Source organism: Chelonia mydas, chromosome 1 (assembly GCF_015237465.2).
Source record: "Chelonia mydas isolate rCheMyd1 chromosome 1, rCheMyd1.pri.v2, whole genome shotgun sequence".
Lineage (NCBI taxonomy): Eukaryota > Metazoa > Chordata > Testudines > Cheloniidae > Chelonia > Chelonia mydas.
In genome coordinates, this window is record NC_057849.1 from 37,541,322 (window position 1) to 37,567,084 (window position 25,763).

Sequence of the window (25,763 nt, forward strand, 5' to 3'; positions counted from 1 at the left end):
TGATCTCTTCTGGCCTTAAAGTCTATGAATCATGAAGAAATGGGCACAAGTCCCTTTTTTCCCCTTTACATTTGACTTCTACCAAGCAGATGAAAACACACACTTCACACAGGCCAATGTGGAGAAATGTTCTGCCAGTAAGGGTGAAAGAGTTGGGGAATCTGCTCTTCTCTCTCATAATCTTTAAAAAAATGTTAAGAAATAATGCTACTAGAACTGCACTTGATTTACCCACCAATAGTTAAGGCCACAGTTATATCATGGAGGTCATGGAAGTGACAGAATCCATGACTTCCAGAGATCTCCATGACATTTTCCGCTTCAGCCCCAAGCTGTCAGCGACAGGCTTGCCCCGCCACCCCTGCAGCTCCCAGATACTGGGCAGAAGGGGGACCCCGGAGCTCCCAGTAGCTGCCCAGCCCCTTTGGGGAATGGGGAGGAGAGGGACCCCCAGCAGCTGTCCATCCCCTGTGGGCGTCAGGGGTGACCCCAGAGCCCCAGTAGCTATGGGTGCTGGACCCTCCTTCCTCCTCATTTTGTTAGGGATATTTTTAATAAAAGCCATGGACAGGTCGCAGGCAATAAACAAAAATTCAAAGAAGCCCTTGACTTGTCCATGACTTTTACTAAAAATATCTGTGACAAAATCGTAGCCTTACTAATAGTTAAATACAAAGTGGTAACCGCACCAAGCATTTTCATGCTGTAGAGACTCTGGGTTGCAATTACTTAGCTGCTCTTCTGCCACCAGTATATGATGATATAAGAATTTGCAATTTATGCTCCTAATAGATTGTGTACTTTGTCCACATAGTGAATGAACAAGGCTTGAGGCTCAGGAAAATGTGCACTGAATGGGACCCAAATCAAAGAATAGGTTACAGGATTATTGGCCCACTACACTTAAATAGGAAGATCTAGAACAGGGGTGGGCAATAATTTTTGCAGGGGGGCCACTCCACAAATTTTGATAAGTTGTCATGGGCTGCACGTTTCTACTATACTAATGGAGGGGATGCGGGGTCTGGGAGGGAGTTGGGGCACAGGAGTGAGCTCTGGACTGGTGCAGAGTGTTGGGGTGCAGGAGAGGGTGAGGGGTGTGGGCTCTGGGAGGGAGTTTGGTGCAGGAGGGGGCTCTGGCTGGGGCAGGGGATTGGGGTGCAGGGTCTGGGAGGGAGTTTGGGTGCAAGAGGGGGTTCTGACCTGGGGCAGGGGGTTGGGGTGCAGTAGGGGGTGCGAAGTACAGGCTCTGGCTGGGAGGCGTTTATAACAGGTGGCTCCCGGCTGGCATTGTAGCAGGACTCAGGCAGGCTGCCTGCATGCTGTGGCCCCATACTGCTCCCGGAAGCGGCTGTGGCTGGCTGCTGCTGGCACGTTTCTGTGCGCCACTTGGGGGCAAGGGGGTAGCGGGTCTCCATGGGCTGCCCGTGCCTGCAAGCACTGCCCCCGCAGCTCCCATTGGCCGGTTTATGGCCAATGGAGCTGTGAAGACAGTGCTGGGGGAAGGGGCAGTGCCCAGAGCCACCTCCCCCTGCCAGGGGTGCGCAGAGACGTGCCAGCAGCAGCTGGCCGCTTCCAGGAGTGGTGTGGGGCCACAACACGCAGACAGCCTGCCTGAGCGCTCCGCTGCGCTGCGGGACTTCTGGCAGCCCGAACTCGGAGATTGCGAGGGAGCAGAGGAGGCCGGACAGAAATGTTAGTCATGGCAGGCCAGACAGAAATGTTAGTCGGGCTGAATCTGGCCCATGGGCTGTATTTTGTCCTCCCCAATCTAGAATGATACTCAAATTATTGTATTATATTTGGCTCATGTTACAAACTACCATTTAATGAAGATCAGATCAGCCTTTCCTTTTCTACATTGAATCCTTGTACATGTACAAGCAAAACTAAAAGATTAAATTCTACTAATACTGCAAAACATGAGAGAAATTACCATATTAACATCAAAATTTCTGTGGAGATGAAATTAAGTCAATTTGTCAGCAAGTGTATATATTGAGTTTTGAGTTATTTATGAATAGAGTTAAAGATTTTTTTTTCCATGGGGGGGGGGGAAAAAAAAAGTCAAGTCTGCTTTATTGTATCTCAGACAACAGGAGGCAACGTCAGAATTCCATGGATGAATTAACAAAGAAGAGACAGTCATGTAATTTTTCAAGTGATGCCCCAAAACAAAAATTACAGAATGGTTACACTGGTATAAGCAGTGATTTACTGAATGACACACATGAGTTATCAATTGTTTTATTGCTTTGCCAATGCAGGCTACCCAGTGTTATAGCAGTGATTTTCTGGTTTTTGATTGCAATCTGGATAGAACAAAGCTGTAAGCAGAATCTGCAGCCAAGGTTGTTTCAACAGAGGAGTTACAGGGAGGAAAAAAACCTGTCATAAAACAAATTCTACTAGTTGTTAAAAATGGTTTCCAAGGATGGAGCAAAGAGCTTAAATTTTAAAAAGTAAAGGAGAGATGATTTTGGCAAATGAGGGAAGCGTACGTAATAAGGTAGAGGGTGGGAAGCAATATGAAATAAGTGGACAGACTAAAAGTTTGAGATGATAGGAAAGAAGAGGAAAAATACAAAAAAAAAAAAAAATCCAAGTTACTGTGCTACATACTGTGTCACTGCTGGAGAGCTTTACATTGGTTTAACTGAGATATTCTAGTCCAGTAACTTCATATTTTTTTTTCTCCCAGCTTTTGAGTAATACATGAAATAGTCTCCTCTTTCTAGCTGCTCTCACAAGCGTATTTTGTGACTAGCAAAGCTACAGCTACACATCATTAGCATAATGAGCCAATTAGGCTGCTCTGAATGAAGTACTGAAATATTAAGAACTAGATCTTCTTATAATATTGATTCTTTTGTTGAAACTGTGTGGATAAATAAGTTCTTAGACAAAACCAGTATTAGAATTCTCAACTTTTTTCTGGTTAGCCAAATGGTATAATGTTAATATACAATTAATTGAATGAGAGCATTTTTCTTTTCTGTTTTAAAACACTTTTCTTCTCCTTTCAGTGTTTTGTATCCTACTTGCGTTCAGTCTACCTAATGAAGAACAAAGAAGTTTTTGATGTGTTTAAGTTACCTCTAGCAGAATATGCCCAGTAAGTACAGTATTGAAAGTGAAAAACTTACCTTTTTTCCCCTGGTATCTTCAACTTTGGGTTAAATAACTGTTTTACCATGTTTGCAATTAGAATTTTAATGTGTCTTATAACATTTTCCTACTAATGTAGTTTTTGAACATTTTTGTAGACCCACATTGTAGGAAAAATGTTATTAAAATTGTACATTGTTCCACAAAGAGTAGTAACTCACTGCAGTAAAGACAAATATTGTAATACATGATACAAAAGCCAGAAGTAATGAGATAAAAATGTTTTCCCATCACAATGTTCTATTTGATTTTTTTTTCCCTCTGTCAGTGACACCCTTGAGCCTAGAGTATCTCAGAAGGATGTTAAATAGAGGCTATTAAAGTTAGACATTTCTAAATCAGCAGGTCCAGATAACTTCCATACAAGAGTTTTAAATGAGCTGGCTGAGGAGCTCACTGGACCATTATTGTTGATTTTTTCAGTGAGTCTTGAAACCGGGGGGGTTTGAGTTCCAGAAGAAACTTAATGGTGTGCCAATATTTAAAAATGATAAATGGGATAACCTGGATAATTGTAGGCCTGTCAGTGTGACATCAGTCCTGTGGAGGATAATGGAGTGCCAGTGCAGGACTTGATTTCATAAAGAATTAAAAGACTGTAATATAATTAACACCAATCAACATGTGTTTATGAGAAATAGATCCTGTCAAACTAACCTGATTATCTGTATTTGATTAGATTACAAGTTTGGTTGATTAAGGTAATAGTGTTGATGTAATCTACTTCTGTAAGGCATATGACTTGGTACCACATGACATTTTGATTTAAAAAACTAGAAAGATATAAAATTAACGTGGCGCACACACTAAATGGATTAAAAACTGGTTAACTGGTAGGTCTCAAATTTGTAATTGCAAATGGGGAATCACCAGCAAATGGGGGTGTTTCTAGTGGGTTCCCTCAGGGATCTATTTTTGGATTGTGCTATTTAACATTTTTATCAATGACTTGGAAGAAAGCACAAAATCATCATTGATAAAGTTTGCAGATGACACACAAATTGGGGGAATGTTAAATAATGAAGAGGGCAGGTCACAGATACAAAGTGATGTGGATCACTTGGTAAAATTGGTGCAAGCAAACAATATGCGTTTTTAATACAACTTAATGTAAATGAATACATCTACGAGCAAAGAATGTAAGCTATAGTTGCAGCATGGGAGATTATCTTGGGATGCAGTGACTCTGAAAAAGATTTGGGGATCGTGGTGAATAATCAGCTGAGCATGAGCTCTTAGTGCAATGCTGTGGCCGAAAGGGCTGATGAGATCCTTGGATACATAGGCCGGTGAATCTTGCAGGAGTAGAGAGGTTTTCTTTTCACCTCTGCATTCAGCACTGGTGTGACTGCTGCTTGTGTACTGTGTCCAGTTCTGGTGCCCACAATTCGAGAAGGATGTTGATAAATTGGAGAGGGTTCAGAGAAGAGCCATGATAATGATTAGAAAACATGTCTTATCATGATAGACTCAAGGAGCTGTAGGCCTGGCTTAACGTGAGTAGTTAGACATGGGTAAGACTTCATTTCTTGGGAGACAGAAATAAGGGAGGTAAATGGATCAGCTGCCTGGAAGCAAAATGTCTGTGTAACTGATAGGTAAGGGGGCCAGTAAGCTAAGAGAGAGAGTCTGTACTAGCTAAGATAAGGGGGAACATCCAAGGAACCATTTACAATGGACAAGATAAGCCTGGAACGTAAGATGATGTAAAGGGTAAGTCATACATGGACAGTATGTGGACAGAACATGCTGTACAGGGATCGGTTCTTACAAAGTAACCAAGTCAATCCCAGAACATGTGATGCAATGCATAGTAAATGCAATGTAATGTGTAAATTTGTATAAAGGAAAAGGTTTTCTGTGTAACTTTAGATATGTTATGCCCTATACTCAACCCTTATGGTTGAGTCTGAGCAACTTAACATAGCTTTGCCTTAAGCCAGATAAAGGAATCTGAATGATGAGACTGGAGGCAAACTGAGTTCTTGGGAACCAAATGGAAGAGGTCTTGGGGGAAGTCCAACAGACGTTCAGTCTATTTAGTTTAACAAAGAGAAGTTTAGAGCGTGGCTTGATTAGTCTATAAGTACCTACGCCAGGAAGAAATATTTAATAGTGGTCTCTTCAAGCTAGCAGGAAAAAGGTATAGCACAATCCAATGGCTGGAAGTTGAAGCTAGACAAATTCAGATTGGAAATAAGGTGTACGTTTTTAACAGTGAGAGTAATTAACAATTGGCACAATTTAGCAAGGATTATGGTAGATTCTTTGTTACTGACAAATTTTAAATCAAGATTGGAAGTTTTTCTAAAAGATATGGGGAAGTTCTATGTCCTTGTTATACAGGAGGCTAGGTAATCACGATGGTTCCTTCTGGCCCTGGAATCTATGAGCTCCTATTGTGACTGTCCTTTTTATGAGTCTGTTGCCTGAAAAAGAGGGTGTAATATATAAAGTGTGACAATGATACATTGCAGCTTAGTTTTTGAGTGTAATGGAAGCATTGTTCCTTGAAGGTAGATGTCTTTTAAATGAGGCTCACTGTAGTTGGTGAGCCATAATGCCTGTGTGTGTGACAAAAGGAACTATGACGCTCTAGAATAGGTTGTTCGAAATATTATTCATTTTAGCATGTAGTTATCCGTGTCATTGCTATCAGAGTATAAAACTGGTCAAGACCTCATTGTATTTACACTAAAGCCGAGGCTCATATTGGGCCATGTTGAACCAAGTCTCTGACTTGCTGCACTTTCTTTGGATGCTGCCCTTTTGTTCTCCAGAATCTCTTCTGATTTAAAAGAAGAAAAGTAGATCTTTAGCCATAATGGTTGTGTAGATGTGCTTGACTCATAGTCAGAGTTAACTGATGCGTGCTTGCTTTTGCAGATATGCTGAAACAAACCTGGGAAGGTGTCAGCTCCCCTGTTTGTTTCAGTGGGTTGTTTACACATATGCCCAATGATCTTAGAAATGTAGTATGGAAGGGACCTTGAGAAGCCGTCCAGTACAGTCCCCTGCACAGAGGTAGGAGAAAATACACTTAGAGAGACCATCCATCATAGGTGTTTGTCCAACCTGTTCTTAAAAACTTAGTGATGGGGATTCCACAACCTCCCTTGGAAGTCTATTATAGTTAGAAAGTTTTTCCTAATATCTAACCTAAATCTCCCTTGCTGCAGATTGAGCCAATTACTACTTTCTGTACCTCTAGTGGACATGGAGAACAGGTGATCACTGTACTCTCTATGACAGCTTTTAACATATTTGAAGTCTGTTACCAGGCCCCACTCAGTCTTCTTTCCTCAAAAATAAATATGTCCAGTTTTTTAACCTTTCCTCATAGGTCAGGTTTTCTAATTTATCATTTATCATTTTTGTGGCTATCCTCTGGGCTTTCTCCAATTTCTCCACATCTCTCTCAAAGCATGAGGCCCAGAACTGGATGGTTTAAATGTCAGCAGTGGTAGTTCATTGTTGATCAGAGGGTGTAAGAAAGGTGAGGGACTATATAAAGACTTGTGTAATCTCCTGGGAATGGCAACCCATGTTTGTGCCATGAGTAGCTGACTGTTTGGAGAGGAGTGCAGTCTTGAGGATTAGAGTGGCTTCAAAGGCAGGATAGCCAAGTTCATAGGTCTGGCATTATTTAGAGGCAGTGCGGCTGAGTGGATAAGACTTGGATTAGCTGTATTAGAATTTAAATCTTTATTCCCAACTCTGCCAGTTTTGACCTTGTGCAACCTCTGTAATTTATTTGTAAAACCAGGGAAATATATTTGCCTGGTTTTTAGTATATGTTCTTAGTCTTGTTCAATAAGGGCTGTGAAGTGTATGACAATACAACAGAAATCAATAGATGTGAGACTTAGGGCACGTCTTCACTGGCAACGTTAGAGCGCTTTAACGTGGCTTGTGTAGTTGTGGCACAGTGCTGGGAGAGAGCTTTCCCAGTGCTCTTAAAACAAACAAACAAAAAAACCGCCACCACCTCCACAAGGGGCATAGCTACCAGCTCTGGCGCACTGTCTATACTGGCGCATTACAACGCTGAAACTTGCAGCGCTCAGGGGTGTGTGTGTTTCACACCCGAGCGAGAAAGTTGCAGCACTATAAAGTGCCAGTGTAGACAAGCCCTTAAGCTCATAGTCTTCTGGCTACCAACTCAGTGCACCTGACTGGATGGTGTAATGGACCAGGCAGCCGTATTTGTCTGAAATGCATAATGTCCTGCAAAATTCAGTATTCTGAAGAGCTCTGCACATAGGTCTCACCGCTACTTACATATTGTGTGTGAGTGCATACATACAAATTCAAAGCAAAGTTGGAATAGGAAATCTTCTTTTGTCTTCAACTTCTGCAAATATTTTTATAAAAAAGTATTCTCTCTTTCTGGAAGGACCTGTTGCCTGCTTGACAGATGTTACTTCACTGGAAATTCTGCAAATAGTACACAGATTCAAATTTGTGGGAGTTAAGCAGTTTGAGTGTGAGGTTATTGCCCTTTGTTTCTTTGCTCATTGCTGTGTAATCATAGTGAACTGGCATTCTCTCCGTCTTCTCTAATGGTTCCTTTGCAGAGAGGTGGGTTCGCCGCCCCCCCCCCCCCCAATATTCTAGAGGTTTATCATCTTGAGAGCTGGTACATTACTATCCTCTGTTGTGGTATTGGCTTATAACACATTGCTACCAGTAGTCATTAGCTGGAGGGAGTCTCACACAAGCCTCCTGTTGACAAAGCCAACCTTTAGGAGTATGTCTACAAAGCAGCTGGAAGCTGTGATTCCCAGATTGGGTAGACATATATGCTGTAACTCCGCCTAAGATAGCGTGTTAAAGATTGTAGCATGGCTGCAGCTACCTGAGTGGCGGCTCAAACTAGCCACCTGAGTACATTCACAGGGGGTTGGGTGGGATTAGATTTGTGTGGCTAGACCATGCAGCTCCTTGTGCCTCTCTGGCCATATTGCTATTTTTAACCTGCTGTCTTGAGTAGAGACATCTCCCAGTCGTTCTATAGACATACCATAAGTTTAATTAATGAGAATATCTGTTTTTGTTTAAACAAAAATGTGCGTCTTTCACTCTGGCTTGCAAAGACAGTTTTGAAAACTTTGATGTATAAACAACTGGCAGAGTGGAGAGGAAAAACTTTTTGGACTCCCCTTTGGCAGGCGGAGACTAGAGTTGGGGCGTGTGTGAGAGGAAATCTAAAGATCCCTCTTCACATATACATCCTTGTTAAATGCGGCAGCTAAGTTTGGGCGTTTGATTCTTTGTAAAATTCTTAAGCTGGCCCTGGGTGTCTTTGTGTGATGGTCGAAAGGTCTTGATTACGCTGCAGAATGGGAGGAGCAGCAAAAATAGTTTTAGGCCTACTCAGAAATGCTTAGGCTGTCACTGTTTGTTAAAATTTTCAGCCCTCTGGGACTGAGCAGGCATCTGCCCCACTATGGGTATGCTTGCCAATGCTATGGCAGCTGCTGAAAAGGGAGCTCTTCCTTTGTACATTCCCCATCACAGCCAGGAAGAGCTAATGGGGAATGTAGCATGTAGTCCTCACTGCCCAGCCCCTCACTGGCAACTCCAGCAGTGCATGTGCAGAAGGAAGAGAGGAGGTGAGGCCAAACTCCTGCTGTACTAGTTCTGTGGCTGCTGCAGGCTACCTCTTTCTCCACAGTTATCTGCCTGCCAGGGACAGACTGACCTGAAGAGCTGGAGGTAACCTGGAGCTCTGCTCTTCTCTTTGCATCAGCTGTACCTTGACCCGGCCTCTCATGTGAGCTGTTGGAGGTCTGTCCACCTCATGAAGCAAAGATCACTCATATCCCCAACTGACCACCCAGCTCACTACCAGTGAGCACCTTTGTTGCTAGCTGACAAAGCAAATTTTGATGGAATCCCATGTTAGTGTTCTGGCAGCGTATCACCGATGAACAGGGCTCCTGCAAGCACTTTTGTGCCATTGGCAGCATAACAAGTGTGAATGTTGACCCTGATTGTTTGGCACAATGTGGCTTTCACCACTGTTGGTGCGTTAGATTTCTCTGTTATCAGCGAGTCAGTAAATGTTTTTAGTGCTGTACATATTACCATGCCTGTATCTGGGTCAGCTCCTCTTTCATTTCCTCTCAGCTGTGCATTCTCAATACAGGGATTAATTTGTGTCAACCTTAGAATTTTGCAGTTCTTAATTATCAGGCATAGGGCCAAACCTAGAGATTATCATCTTCATAAGAGTTGATGGAAAACCACACTTGATGTGCCTCTTTTTGGAATCACATTGCAGTCAGTAATCTACCTTCTGAGAAACTTCCTAATGTATTTCTGGGAACATTTCTAGACGCAACCTTCCATCTGTCCAGACCACAGAGTCCAGGGCTCTCAGGTAAGTGTCTGCACTTCGTTACCTACTCTTGTCATTCATACTCCAGCAAACAGAAGCTGAAAGGTTCTCCTTAAGTTTGGGACCATGTGTGGATAGGTTGCTCTTTAGAAAACATGGTCCCAACCCGTTTGCACAGGTCCATCCATTTATCAGAGTAAGACCTTAACTAAACCCAGTCAGTTCCCATCACTTCAGTTGGCTGTAAGTACTTGAACTAGTAGTGGAGTTTGGAGTAGCTCTGTGAGGAAATCATGTGTGATTGAATGGGAAATGAACACCAGCACAGCTGCCAGGTACTAGTATAGGAGAAAGGCTTAGTATTACACCATACATCACTGGTTTTCAAACTGGAGAGTGTGCCCTCTGGGCGGGGGGTGGGGGTGGGGAGGTACAACAGGATTGTCAGGGGAATGTGAGGACCTGACTAGTTGCTGAGAGTTCTCTTGCTGACTTGGTCTCCTGCTCCAGTTCCTGCCACTGCTGCTGGGCTGGAGAAGCAGGGAGAAGGGAGGGGCAAGGAGCAGGGTGGGGGGAATGACCTCTCCCTGCATGGGGAGTGTGTGTGTGTGTGGGGGGGGGGCTCGAGGGGAGGCATTCCAGCTTGCTCACTTCTTGGAGGCTGGTGTGTGTATGCCATGTTGGGAGGTAGTTCCTCCCTGCTCACACAGGGTCTTGCACACCCACCAGTACGCACATGCTGCAGCTGGAGGAGCCTGATGGTGTCTGAGGTTCCCATGGGTGGGGAAATGGGGAGGTGTGGCCTGGCTGTCTCTCTTGCTGGGGCCACCTGCCTTGGGTGTGCCCTGGCCCATGGAGTGACAGGGTGCTCTGGCTGGGAGGTGGGCTTCTGGATTCCAGGCATCCACAGAGGTGCTATTTCTGCTTGATGAAACGGGGGGGGGCACATGGGATGTGGGTCTCCACGTGGTGGACACAACAAATAAAAAGTTTGGGAACCTCTGCCCTATATAAATGACCTAAAGTTGAAGCCTACCAACTTCCTGTAATAGAAGTTGTGGTATATGAATTAGTTTTTGGAAACCACTGAAGAGAATGTACTGGATCCAGGCAGTTTCTACTTGCTTCATTTGAGGAGGCAGTGAAGCGTGTATTTTACAAATCACAATGTGTTTATGTAGGTAATGGCAATAATATAAAAATGCATACCTTACGAAATGACACTGTTACTGAGGAAATTTTCTAAGCAAAAAGCCCGCACTCACTTGCTCTCATCTCTACTTCCAGGCAGAATGCTAGTTGAACAGGCCTTGCAACAGACCCTATCCATCATCCTGCTCAGGTCCTGTTGGACCAATGAGGAAAGAAAATTCTAGACAAGGGCAATCTAGAGACTGCAAACTTGAGCGCTCCAGGGATATACAGCAAACAGAGAAATACACTCAAAAATACATGGGTCCCAAACCATATAGGGATTTATATTGCTGGAAGAGGCACAGGTCTGATTTTAGATTCAGGAAAACTCAGTTACAATATAGGAATTACAAGCCTTAATCCACTGCTAGTTGTAAAGAGCTAGAAGCTATTTGAGCTCAACAATTTCCTACCTGGAACGTAGACAGGGCAAATAATTTTCCTAAGGATGCTGAGAAAACTTCTTAGCTGAATAGATACAATTACTTATTGTGAATAAGATTGGTCATTGTCAAAGAACTATCAAATAGATAATGCCGCTAAAGCAGTTTCACAGTTAAATTTGGTTATTAATCAGAGCCATCTGGATAGTCGGTTAACTCAGATTTGTTACTGGTTTGATTCCCTCCAGTTTCAAATTGTTTGCTGCTCTTGCCTTTCAAAACATTTTTATGTAGCTGTTTGTATAGGCCAAATAATATGCAAAGGGGGAAGGTTTTATGCAGGATCAGCAAATAGTATCTTCTCTTCTGGAAGTTTCATTTTTGCAGGATTTTTAAATGATCCTCTGCCTCTGATCTGCAGTTACAGATTCCAGTATGATGTACAAAGGTGTTTGCCTTTTTCTTTTCGTAGGTCAACTAATCAGCTTCTCTGAAGAGTTATATCTGCTACTTGGTAAACTGTCTCTATCTCTAAAAGAAAAGGAGTACTTGTGGTACCTTAGAGACTAACAAATTTATTTGAGCATAAGCTTTCGTGAGCTACAGCTCACTTCATCGGATGCTTCCGATGAAGTGAGCTGTAGCTCACGAAAGCTTATGCTCAAATAAATTTGTTAGTCTCTAAGGTACCACAAGTACTCCTTTTCTTTTTGCGACTACAGACTAACACGGCTGCTACTCTGAAACCACCCCCCCCGCCCCCCCCCGGAAGAGAGAAATCTGTTTGGTACAGAGGCAGCAGCAATGTCACTGTAACTTCATGTAAACTAAATGTGAATACAAAAGTAAACCTTTCTGGCTTGGTAGGTCTGCAACAAAATTATCTGGTGCAAGAACAGTTTCTGTCATGAAGGCTAGACTGGCTCCAGACTACTACCCACGAGGAAGGTCATTTTTCTTTTGAGAGAAGTGGGAGAACTGTGCCCAGCTTCTGACTCAATCCAAATCATGGTTTATTAAACTTGTTCTTTCAATGGAAGCACACATAGCCCAGGATCTTCACATATTAGGATGAATTCCAAATACTCCAGTAAGCACAAAATGTTAAATCTTAAGGCAGCTAGGTTATTCATTTCTATAAGGTTTTATTTGAACTGCCCAGAAAAGCTGTATACTGGTGTTTACTTGGATAGAAAACAAAGCTTGTATCATGCTTTAATCCCCAAAATGTCACCCCTGAAGAGCTTTCTTTCCTAATCTCACCTAAAAATAATTGTCAAAATTATTGTCACCTGGCTATCAATTGAACTAGTTATCTCAGGATTGTAGTTAAATTCTCAGTTCAGTTCGTTGTGTGGATGGTGTCTGTCCCAGTTTTCTTTAGATGCTGCGAAAACTTTGTGACTGTGTCAAATGTGATTTCATGCACATAATACCAGAGAAATTCAATTTTGGTTTTAGCATTGCCTTCAGAAACTGGTTGAAAGTCTTATACTTTCCACTTAAATCACCCTCCCAAAAAAGTCATCCCTGTTTTCCTGACATCAAAACATGAGATGAGTTTGTCCTTTATTGATCCTGTTCTTTGGCTTATTTATTTAACTTCTTGTGTTAACAACTTGAAGAATGGATTCAGATGTTGTTTCTTACAAGATTGTTGTATTCTAGACATTACCAACCTTCATGCTTACCTGCCTCCTGAGATTAAAAACCAACAAAAATTGAAGAAACCCTGGGAGAAAGGCTTAGGGAGACTTTGAGCATCCAGGGTGACAGTGTTCCAGATTGTTCCTAGTGTGGGAGAAATTGTAAAGTAAAGGACTGTAAGCAAGACAGACATGAGCTTTTGAGGAGTGACAGCATGATGGGAAGTGTTTTGGAGACTGCTGTTGCTGGGATGAGCAATAATGCAAGCCAGAGTGCCTGATTCGATGTGAAGAAGTGTGAGTCACAGGTTTGAAAACTGGAAGGGACCATTATCCTCAAGCATAATGACCACCTGCATAATGGAGGCCATGGAATTTCGCATAGTATTAATTTCTGCATCAAGCTCACATCTGGTAGCTGAGCAAGAGGATATTTTAGGAAGATTTCCAATCTTGATTTAAAGATGTCAAGGGATGAAGAATCTGCCACATGCCTAGGTGTGAGTTGTTCCAGTGGATAATTACCCTCATTTAGAAATTTGTGCCTGAATTTATGTAGCTTCAGCTTCCAGCTCTTGTTTTGTTTTTGACTAGATTGAGGGGCCCTCTGTCAGAAATGTTTCTCTGTGTAAGTACTTCTTGACTGTGATGTAGGTTGTGTCTTAACCTTGTCTTTAGTTTACCAAATAGACTGAGTTTTCTAACTCATTCAGTACAAAGCAGACTTTCCAGCTGTTTTTGGAACCCTTTCCAGTAGTGCAACATCCGTCTTGATGTGTGGACCTTACAACTAGACACAATATTCCAGTAATAGTCTCATCAATGTTACATACAGAGTTAATACTCCTACTTGATATTATACTGCTTATGTACAAGACTCACATTAGCTGGCTTAGCCACAGGACTGCAGTGACAGGACATGTTCACCTGGTTATCAGCCAAGAACCTTAAAACCTTGTCAGAGTCGCTTTTTTCCAGAATGCAATCTCCCATCTGGTAAGTATGACCTACGCTCATCTCTAGGTGTATGATCTTGAATTTGGCTGTATTAAAACACATGGTGTTCTGATGAGCCCAGTTATGAAGCAACCCAGATAATTTTGAATAACTGGCCTGTCATTGTTTCCCACTCCACTGATTTTTGTAATTTGTAAATGTTACCAGCAATGACTTTATATATTCTTTCAGATCATCGATAGACACTGAATATGACTGGGTCAAGAACATATCCCTTGGGGGAATCCCATTAAAAATCCATTTTTTGAGTTATGATTCCCCATTTACAATTACTTTCTGAACTCTACTGGCCAATTTTTAATCCATTTTATATGCGCTGCATTGATTTAGTATAGAGCTAATTTTTACGTCAGAATGCCATGTGGTATGAACTCAAATGCTTTACAGTGTTATATTTATAAGCCAAACTTGTAGTTTTGTCAAAAAACAATATCAAGTGTGTTTGACAAGACTTATTTTCCATAAAACCATATCAATTTGATATTAATTATTGAACCACCCTTTAATCCTGATCCATTTTGGTCTTTCCATGATTTTGGCTGAGATTGATGTCAGGCAAACAGTTACCTGAGTCATCCTGCTTACCTTTTAAAAAATAGTAGGAAATTAGCCTTTTATGTGTTCTCTGGGGAACGTCTCCAATATTCAAGATTTGTTAAAGATCAGCATTAATGGGTGAGTGCTTCTTGATGGGTTCTTTTAATCTTCTTGGGTGTAAGTTACTGGGTCCTGCAAGTTGAACTGTAACTGTTGCCATTTAACATCATCTTTGGTCACGGAATAGTGGAGGCAGAGTCATGGAGGTTGCGTGGAAGCCTCAATAGCAGTGAGAACAAAAGGAGATGGATTTCAAAGGTAGACTGCCACAAGACATCTCAGGCTGTCTTCACTGAATTTTTTTTTTATTGTGGGGTAAATAATGCATATGAATTCCCCCGGTAAAAACATAATAGAGAGATAGCGCTTTAGTGTTACTGTGAAGTAAGCTAGGCAAAGTCAATCAGAGGGAAGAGGTGTAGTGATAACCTTGCCAAGCTACCTGATGGTAAAACACGCTGAATGCCAAAGAAACAGGGGATAGTTATCTCCTAACACAGTGAAAACTAAGCCCTTGAGATTATCTGAGGGGGAAATACGAGTATGACTGTAAAGTGACCACTTGGAGACTGATATTTGGAGATTCTGATTGAGGCCTTGTCTATAAATACACATTTCACTAATTTAAATCACTTTCTAAATTGATTTAGTTAAACAGATGCAAACTGTGGGGGACCAGGGGAACCAGGGAAGGATGGTATAGTCCTCATTTGAGTATCTGACATGCATATATAGCTGTACTCGTCAAAGGACCAGTAACTGCCACCTGAACACCTCCATCAGAAGGCTCATTTTTCTTCAGTTATTTTTAACTTTTAAACCAGTAGTCCTGCAACTGCACTGAGATTATTATAGACTCCAGATTTTGCAACAAATTGCAGCAAAGGAAAAGAAACTGAAAGTCCTTATTGCTAATATGGAATTTCTGAGAAAGAATTGTCTGATTTAAAATTTTTATAAAGACAAAAACCATTCTTCAAGTCAGTGCAGAGTATTTTGGAAGGACATGGCCCTGTGTGGATATCTGGGAGTAACAAGACAGTTGTTGTGTTAGTTAATTGGGAAGATTTAGTAATATAAATAATTAAAAGCTGCAGTTACTTGTGCAATCAAGATTTGGTTAAATAAAATGCATGAACAGGCACTTTACAATTAAAAAGTTCCAGGACTAACTTTAAAACTTGTGTACTGAATGTATTAATCCAGTGTGAAAGTAAAGGGGTAAATATCTTCTATTTGTTTCACTGATTAAAGGCACCTGCAAATAGTCTGTGGTATTATCTCATGTTTTGTTTAGAGATTTGAGTACTGAGATAAGAACTAAGGCCCAGCTTTGCAAATACTAGTTTGAATGGCACTATTCACATAGTTAAAGTTAAGCATTTGGGTAAATGTTTGTACCAAGGCATAAGTAAGAGACCTATTTAATTGTTACAAGTATTGTAGCCTCCTTTTGGCTAAAAAATAAGCTACTTGTAAATAGTCATTTCAGGAATTTTTAACTTGTCAAGTGTGTGAAGTTGAGATATAGAGGGGGATAATCTGCAGCTCAGAAGAGAGTCTGAGTGGAGGGGTTTGGTTATTCCAATCATTCAGAAGTCATGTGGATCCAAATAACTAGCATCTAACTTTAGTAGAGTTGCTAAGTGCCCTACAAAAAATTACCAGTACTTGAATTGGTAACCAATTTGATCACTTGCAGGTGACTGACAGTTGGTCTTGGCCCCAGATCAGAAACCATGTATATGCTGTTTCTTGTTGAATTACAAAAATGATATCATCAACCTCAAAAATCATGACATAGCCCCCAAAATATTGAGATTAAAAAGAATAGTTAATTTAATTTGCCTTCTACTTTCTGAGCAGGATGCACTCCTCGTTTTCAATCTTTTCTCTCAGCTATGAGGGTTGGAAACTTCATTTTTTTTAAATGAAAGTTTAGATTTTCAAACCTGGATTCTAGTATCTTGGGGCCTTAAGAAAAACATCAGATATAGTGAGACTTGTGATGAAATCATGATATTTGGCAAAACTGCAAACATAAAAATTGATTACATATATGGTACAATATATAGCAGTAGAGTAAGTTATCACTCTCAGGACTTACCTAAAGTTGAAGTCACACTTGTGTGGCAAAGATGTTGTTAGTAAAATGGGAAAAGTACTCTGCAAAATTAGCATTTATTTAGCATTTGCAATTGATTAACTGACTTTTATTCACACAGAAGTTTGTAAGCTCTTTGAGGCAGGAATCATGTCTTCATTTATGTTGTACAGTGCCTATTATAATGGGGTCCTAATCCTGATTTGGGCCGCTAAGGATTACTGCCGTTGTGTTAAATCTGCTTCATTTCACCATTTCTGTTCCACTTAGCCAATAAATTAATTTGTAGAGTTCAGTTTTGTTTCCAAGGCAATTAATAATCAAATGTTAAAATTATTTTAAGATAGACAATTGTTTCCTTTAATATCACAAGTATGTTGCATATAAATCCTTTTACTACTGGGCCTTTGGTGAATGTGCACAAGGCACTGAATGGAAACTTCCCTCAAATGATCATTCTTACCCCTTTTCTCTGAAATGCCCCACTCAGACCCCATTGTTGCTAATTGCTCCTGGAAGAATGTGTATATATGTAATATATAATCTTGAATGTACTGTGATTGAGTATACAGAAGATCAGGCAATATAAAATATTTAATTGTCCTACAAACTGGCAGGCATTTTCAGAGTTTGTGGAGAAATTCAGGTGTTAATGACCTGCAAAGGAAAAAACGCTAAATGTATTTACTTCACCAGTAGGTACTGAATGCCCTAGTAACCAAAAGGAAAGGGGCATTCAGTAAATTTCATAATTTGACAGAAGGGAAGTTTGGGGCTGTATTTTTGTGGGGGAAAGATAAGGGACTTTTAGTACATACTGTGTATACATTGGGAAAATTAAACTCTCACTTCTGAACATTTTGTAATATTTGTGTTTTTGGCTAGTTTGTCCTCTGTGTGTGCTTAGTCTATGGGCATGAGTGTGCATGATGATTGGTTGGGTTCCTGAGCCCCAAAGCTAGGCAATACTGTTGTGAAGCATTCATGATGGTGAACTGTCATAGCATACTTAATATACAGAAGTGTCTTAAATGATAAAACACTTTTTCTTGTGGTTCTATATTGGTACGGCACTCAGGAAAGCTTTAAGGAGACATTTAAAACTATTCAAACAGAAAAGTGGAGAGAATTTGATGGATGGTGCAATACATTGAAACAGCAATTTTTCTTCAAGTGCTAGTCTGTATATGTATTCCACTATGGGTACATATGTACTTTGTGAATCTGAGACCAGAGAATTTTTGCAAGAAGAGTTTGTAGGTCCATGCCTGGACCTATGCCAAGCACTGAAGGTATAAGGGGCAGGGCGGACTACAGCCTCCCCAGTTCATTCTTACCACCTTTTGGCCTGAGTTGTAAACTTTCATGTCTGGAGTTTCTCTTTTCTCTTCAGCCTGATTTTTGTCTCCAAACCAGTAGATATTTCAAAATTTAATGACCATAGTCTACAAAATCTGTGTATAGAAGCTGTCACTTTATGGTACTGGTGTATCAAGAACCACATCACCCTATTGACAGTGTACCCTCCAGGAACCCAAAATTAATTGGCAAACAGTCGCAGCAGACATTTTGCCATCTATCAGGAGTGGGAGTTTCATGATTCATGGTGCACGGCATTTTAACTCAGGGGGGAACCCCTGATTGGAACCTGTTTGCCTCCCTGCAAACAGGAAATGCAAAATATACTACTCCAGGGTAGCTCAAGGAAAGCATTCCAGAGGCAATACTTTCCTATTGCCTTGAGCTGTGCCTCCCCTCCCCTGCCCTCCCCCTAATACCTTGGGTTCTACTGAAGATTCGACAGGACAGGGAACAAGTCATCCTCATCACCCTCAAATGGCCCAGACAGTCTGGTTTCCAAGCCTCCTACAAGTGTCATCACATCCATCTGTCAGCATTTGGCCATTACTGCACCTGTTGACCCAGGAATATGGCAGACTCAGGCATCCTAACCTGGAGGTGCTTCGTCTCACTGCTTGGTACTTGGATGGGCATCAAGCCTAGAACATTCATGCTCTGAAGATGTGCAAACCATTCTTAATAATAGAAAGGACTTCTGGAAAATGTTACCTAGTCAAGTGGAAATGGTTCTCGCTCTGGGCCCTGTAAAATCATACATCTCCAGAGACAGCAGATAGATAATCCCGCTATTTTAGACTATCTTCTTAGGCTATGTCTGCACTACTGTGGTAAGTCAACCTAAGTTATGCAATGCCAACTACATGAATAACGTAACTGGAGTTGACATAGCTTAGGTTGATTTACTGCAGTGTCTACACTGCGCTTGGGAGATGCTCTCCTGTCGACTTAGCTTACTCCTCTCATTTCCAGGTCTTAATTAGACCCACTAAATTGACCGGTGATGCATCGATTGCCGCAGCGTCAATCCCGCAGTAGTGTAGACATAACCTTAGTCTCAAGGTGGGTCTTTCCCTTAGTTCGATATGGGTTTACCGGGTGGCAGTCAGTGCATGTCACCAACCCTTGGGCTCAGGTGCAGACCAACTGCTTGCAAAAATTCTCTGGTCTCAGGCGCATGGACTACTTGCGTACCTGCAATGGCATACAGATAGGGACCACACATCTCTAAGAACTCCAGTTACAGTGAGGTAAGTAGCTTCTCTTTCTCTCCATCCTACTCCAGATTGTGTGCGGAAGGGTCAGAATTATCCTAGGTTGTAGGAGTAGAACAGATAGTGAGGGTGCAGGTGGATAGAAGATCAGATGAACCATGTCCAGGCTGAGTTTTAAAAAATATTGGGTAATTTAAAGTTAGGTGTTTCATTAGCCATGTAGAATGGGGCCTTTTTGGGGGAATGGAGACTTGTTTTACTTTAAAAAGCAGAAATAACTAATAAAACTACTAACTTGGTCAGTTCAGCTCCTAAGAATCTTGCATTTGACATGTTCAGCTCTCACCACCAGAAAGCTGTTACTAGAAATGATTATAAAAAAATTAAAATCTGCATAAAAATTCTTTATTCATTTTAAATTTGCCCATGTGCCTTAGAATACTCTTGTTTCTGTTGTTCACTTTTTCCATTTCCTTTACGGGTTTTAACCTGTTGCTGGCAACAGGCTTTGATTATTTAACAAGAAATCTTCCAAGTTACAGTTGGTGATCAAATCGTTTCCTTGTGGCAACTATGGGCATTTTTCTCATAGAAAAGTTTAATATTGTGTAAGTATTTAATGTGTTCTTAGAAGTCTCTTAATACAGTTTAGCAGCTGGAAGCAGGAGATACCAGCACCAAGTGACTCTGTGCACCACCATGTGTCCTCAGACCACTCCTGGGGGCGGGGACACCACTTTTAGTTCTATTGCCTAGAGAAAACTCTCTCCTTCCTTACCCTCCCTCATTCTGGACCTGGTTGTTTTAATCTTATTTATAGTTTAGGAAATTCAGCACTTGTAATATGTGTGTTCATTGATAACATCAGAAGAAAGTAGTCTATATCCTCAGAACATATTTTCTTGTTTCTCAGTGTTCCCTGTCAATTGGGGAAAGAAGTGTTTAAAAAATAATTCCACAAAAATTGGTTAAGTCACCCAAGTCTTGGCAGTACCTGAAAATTGCCACACTGGCAACCCGTCTACTTCCCTAAACATGCCCCTTTCCAAAAATCCCAACAAAAACACAGATCAGTTATCCTCTCTCCTCCAAGTCTCCAGACCATAACCTAAGCAGAGGTGTCACCCTGAAAATCTAGAAGAGTCAGAGAAGCCATGAAATCCACTATGGATTTTGCTATTGCTCTTGATTTTTGCAAGGAAGGTGCTCAGGTGCTAAGGCAATAGGCAGCAGTAAAAACCCTAAGGCAAATTACTTTAAACAAATTTTTTAAAAAGACTGTAGATTGGCATTGTCCTGCTAAATATCTATTTACCTAATACAAAAGTCTTAGAACAATGCCAATATGTAATATTTTCCTAGCTTGGCTGAAAAACAGTTGGCTTTTATAGTTTTTTTTGGCTAGTTTGAGAGCTCATGAAGAATAACAATGTGACTCAGAATTAACACAGGTAACTTTTAAGTTACGAAATTTGTCATGTGAAGGTCTAATTAAAAAAAAAGTAGGTAGAAGAGATTATTGCCTTTTAAGAGTTAGAGAGATCTCTCCCCTCCCTCCCCCTCCCCCCCCCCCAGTTAGTCATTTAGTTCAACTATGCATGCTCTTTTCATCTTTCCTCCTAAATCCATCTACTAGCTTCTCTGGGTAGAGGTGCAAAATGCTTGCTCCTCTTCCTCCGGGTCTTCCAGGGCTTTCTCTGTGTTCCTTGCTGCCCCCCCCTGCAGACTTTGATGGCATGCTGTCAAACAGTGAGGCTGTTGGGGTTAAGGAAGGGATTGTGAGCCTCTCTGGCTCTGTACTGGGAGCCCTTGAGGATACCCAGTCCAGCTCTTCGTGGAAAGGGCATGGCTGAGGATTCCTCCCAGAGCAACTGATTGAGTCTTTTGCTCTTGGTAAAGGTGCCTCATGCGTTGCTAGCACTGGGATGGAGCCTGGTGAATGCCTGCCTTTTCCAGCCTCTGTGAAATCTCCTGGTACAGGCCAATGTTCCTGCTGCTCTGGGCGAAGTCATGGAGGATGGTATATTCTGCCCACATGTTGATCAGCACCCATGTGTGGTTGGTGGGCCAGGCAGCTGCCCTTGGAGCAGGATCTGTGTTCACCTGTACTGATCAGAAGAGTGCAACAGAATACTATTGTAAAGTGATCAGCCCAGTTTGCTGCTATGAGTGATAATGGAGGGACAAGGATCTTTATAGATTGGATAAGGGTCAGGCAGGAAAGGGTTCACTGCATTGTGGGTATGGGGGTGGGGACTATTAAAACTCAGGTTGGTACCCCTTTTCCCACTGCACACTGGCACATACTATACCATAGCCTAAAGTGCATACTTCCCTATACCCCTTCGACATGTTACTTGCCCTCTACTTGCCTTTGGATATGTGCTTCTGGGGCTTAGATGTACACAATAGGTGGGTTAAGGCACAAGCACATGCATGGACACGTGTACAGTCTCTAGTGTAGTTTTAGCCTTAATCATTTTTGTTACTCTTCTCTGAATTTCTTCCATGTCTTTTTGGGACCAAGGTACATAGAACTGTGCACAGTATTTTAGGTACAGTCTCAGCAATGATGAATACCCTTCTTTCCTTGGCGTGTGACATGAATCTTCTGCCTCTGCAGTACTAAATTGCATTGTCATTTATGCCATCTATTATATTGTAAATGTAATTTAATTTGCCATTTGCCATCACTCTAGGTTTCTTTTGGGAGTACTGTTTTCTCAGCATTGCCCTCCTAATGAGCTCCTTATGTTTCCAGTTGTTTCCCCCCGTATTTGTTGGCTTGAATTTTTCCAACACTTTGACTCTCCAGGTGTGTGTGTGTGTGTAAATAAAATAAACAAAAAATCAGGAGATTCTAGTTTGTACATACTCCAGTCAAAATACATTAAACATAAAACATTATCGAAATTAAGCGCAGAACCCTGCTGATCACTTCTAACTTAGTAGAATGGTTTTCAGTTTCAGATTAATTTTTTGTTATTTTTAATTCCATGCTTTAGCTCCCTTGGCCTTGCAGTGGCACCTCGGGTTAGATTTCTTCAGAAAGCCCAGAAACCATTATCTGTGAATGAGTCACTGGAAGGAAAAAGCCACCCAAAAGGGACAGGGCAGTGTGAAGATGCATGCTCCTTAGTAAGCGATGAAGAGGTGGAGGAAAGCCGAACTCATTTTAAAGAAAAGATATCTACTGTTCAAAGAATGAAAGGAGAAGGAAAAAAAGAAGAACCAGAGGAAAAAGAACTCCCCAGCAAAGTCATTGACAAAGAGGGCAATGAGTCAGGGGAATTATCTGAAAAAGAAGTTCCTTCAGTAAACAAGGTTCCAAAAGCAGAATCCATTAATTTCCTTGAGGATGATGATGACGACTTTAGAGATCTTGATTTGCTGACAGTGAAACGGCAGAACGTTTTTGGCTTGGAAGCTAAAGATCTTGCAGTATTGGTAAGTGCGTTTTGGTATGAACCTCCATGAGTCTCATTTTCAGTTAATGCAACCTGCATAAGAGAATAGAGTAAGAACAAAATTCTGCCCCTACACAATGCTAATTTGATATCAAATGACTTGCCAACCTGTATCAGAGGACAGAATTGGCCTTAATTGAAATTGCATGATTTATATTAGTTTTTATAGAGATAGATATAGATAGATATGAATGAACAGTATCCCACCTCATGGATGGCGTATGTTATATTATTCATAACGTAGATATCTGAGAAATTTAACAGTTTTAAGTCTTTACACTTACCAATTTTCTTGTACTTTCCTAAAAGTAGCAGCAGAGACTGTCATAACTTTAACTAAATTGATGAGGTTTTACAGTTTATGGAGCTGGGAACCTCATTGTAATTCATTATGCACCACTTCATAATACAGATCATTACAAATGTTCTTTACAATAATGTATCCTTCACACCATGAATTTTACTTTTAATGAGACCTTTGCTATTGGGAGCTAAGCCAGTAACTAAGAGAACGCTTCTTGTAAAACAGTTATAAAGGTTTATTAAAAGTGTTCATCTAGATCTTTCTTTTCTGTGGCAAGTGTATATGGATTGACACCTCAGTATCCCTCTTTGCTTCATATTCTGACAAATGTAGCATTTTTCAAACGCAGTGTTCTATTAAGTATAGTCATGATATTTATGGAAAATGTTACACTTGATAATGTATCTTTTCACCTAGTGATCCATTAGTTTCTTTACTACAAAAAGCTAAACTTAAATGACAGTATGTTTCACGGCGACTTGGTGGGGTAGTGTTTTTTACTTAGATATATTTATAAAGAGATCCTTCTATTAAGCAAAATTAGTTATTTTTAAGTGTCTGTCTATCTTTCATTGAATCTTTATCGTCACACAAAGTGGAAAGCAATTGTTTTAAATTTATGCTCTCCAGTCAGCCTGTGAATTATTTTTTAAAAAAAGATGCTGAAAATTGTTTCACTTTTTTTTGTGGGAGTATTACTTGGAAACAGGCTATTTAATAAGTGACATGTCACATTGTTTTGAAATCCTGGGCAGTTGTACAGTACCAGGTTTGTACTCCAGCATCTAACTTTTATGGGAATCTTTTTGCCGCCTGGCTGCCTGGGGTGGCCCAGGACTCGGGTGGCCTAGGACTAGGGTGGGGTGGCCATGGGGGAGGGGTGCTTTGGGCTTCAGTGGGGGAGGGCGACATACGGGGAGGGCGAGGGATAGGGCCTTAGGTAGAAGGGGAGGGGTCGGGGGCTAACCTTCCACAACGGCCGGTTCACCGGCTGCCCATGGCTCGGATATCTGTGTATCGGGCAGAGTAGTGTATTGTTTCCCCACTAAAAGTCTCAGGCAGAGTGGGGACTGGAGTTATCCAGCTTGTAGGCTTGAGTGTAATGTTCCCTCCCCACCCCAACCTCCTTCAGGGTTGTTAGGAAAAAGTAGTTGGAGATATTTATATACCTGGGAGATGTTGACGGGGAATAATGGAATGAGGGTGGGGGAAGACTGTATGCTATTAAGCTTCTTGTCAGCGTGCTGCTCCCAGGCCCCACTGCCTGTCCCTGGGCAATCCCCTCCATCAGTAGGATTTTCCTGCCTACTTTATTTAGTTTTCTGCTTATTTGGTATCTACCAAAATGTTTTGAATTCTAGTGTAAATGCAATATGATGAGAAAGCATATTGACATGTGTCAAGGTTCCTTCCCCACTCTGAACGTTAGGATACAGATGTGGGGACCTGCATGAAAAACCTCCTAAGCTTATCTTTACCAGCTTAGGTCAAAACTTCCCCAAGGTACAAAATATTCCACCCTTTGTCCTCGGATTGGCCGCTACCACCACCAAACAAATACTGGTTACTGGGGAAGAGCTGTTTGGACACGTCTTTCCCCCCCAAAATACTTCCCAAAACCTTGCACCCCACTTCCTGGACAAGGTTTGGTAAAAAGCCTCACCAATTTGCCTAGGTGACTACAGACCCAGATCCTTGGATCTTAAGAACAATGAACAATCCTCCCAACACTTGCACCCCCCCTTTCCAGGGAAATGTTGGATAAAAAAGCCTCACCAATTTGCATAGGTTACCACAGACCCAAACCCTTGGATCTGAGAACAATGAAAAAGCATTAAATTTTCTTACAAGAAGACTTTTAATAGAAATAGAAGTAAATAGAAGTAAAGAAATCACCTCTGTAAAATCAGGATGGTAGATACCTTACAGGGTAATTAGATTCAAAACATAGAGAACCCCTCTAGGCAAAACCTTAAGTTACAAAAAAGATACACAGACAGAAATAGTTATTCTATTCAGCACAATTCTTTTCTCAGCCATTTAAAGAAATCATAATCTAACACATACCTAGCTAGGTTACTTCCTAAAAGTTCTAAGATTCCATTCCTGGTCTATCCCCGGCAAAGCAGCATATAGACAGACACACAGACCCTTTGTTTCTCTCCCTCCTCCCAGCTTTTGAAAGTATCTTGTCTCCTCATTGGTCATTTTGGTCAGGTGCCAGCGAGGTTACCTTTTAGCTTCTTAACCCTTTACAGGTGAGAGGAGTTTTTCCTCTGGCCAGGAGGGATTTTAAAGGGGTTTACCCTTCCCTTTATATTTATGACAACATGTAAAAAATCAGAAACAATAATTAAAATTTCAGCTTCAGGCAGAAGGGAACATAGATGCTGGAACTAGGGGTGTTGGGAGTGCTACTGCACTCCCTGGCTTGAAATGGTTTCCATTATATATAGGGTTTACCGCTTGATTCAATGGCTCTCAGCACCCCCACTATAAAAATTGTTCTGGTACCCCTGGAAAGGAATTGCCATTTAAAAAACACAAATATTTGTCTGTAGTTGGTGTGAGAGATCTGCTCATGTTAACCAAGAATTGTGCCAGTTTTCCAATCTCTTTCCAGGATAATTTTGCATGCTTAATCAGAAGACTATATTAATATTTGTATTTTAGTAGGAGGTGGTTTTGGATGTTATATTTGACAAATGGCAAAAAGAGGTGCTTCCATTTTTAAGAATGCTAGCTAGAGAAATGTTCTGAGAAGTATTAGTGATTAGAAGAGAGCCATTTTGAACCTCCGGAAGTAACATTTTGATACTGTCCTTGCATTAAGGATTCATGAGTCAGTTTATGTAAGCTCAAGCAAGGCGGAGGTTATTTTCTTTGAGGCAGGGTTGATATCTTGGTTTTATCTACTTGCAAAAAAAATTAATGGTTTTAAAGTCTTTCACATTAGTGTCCAAAAGA

The 25,763-nt window shown here is 41.2% G+C and overlaps 1 protein-coding gene across 2 annotated transcripts in view; it reads left to right on the forward strand.

Annotated features, from left to right (window-relative positions):
• The window catches only part of DDX10 (DEAD-box helicase 10), a 321,863-nt gene that overhangs the window by 65,598 nt on the left and 230,502 nt on the right, over nt 1–25,763 (forward strand). For both annotated transcript variants that reach the window (XM_043530049.1, XM_037890408.2), the window contains exons 12-13: nt 3,027–3,115; nt 22,031–22,472. In XM_043530049.1, the coding sequence (XP_043385984.1) occupies nt 3,027–3,115; nt 22,031–22,472 (531 nt within the window). The remainder of the gene's footprint in view (nt 1–3,026; nt 3,116–22,030; nt 22,473–25,763) is intronic.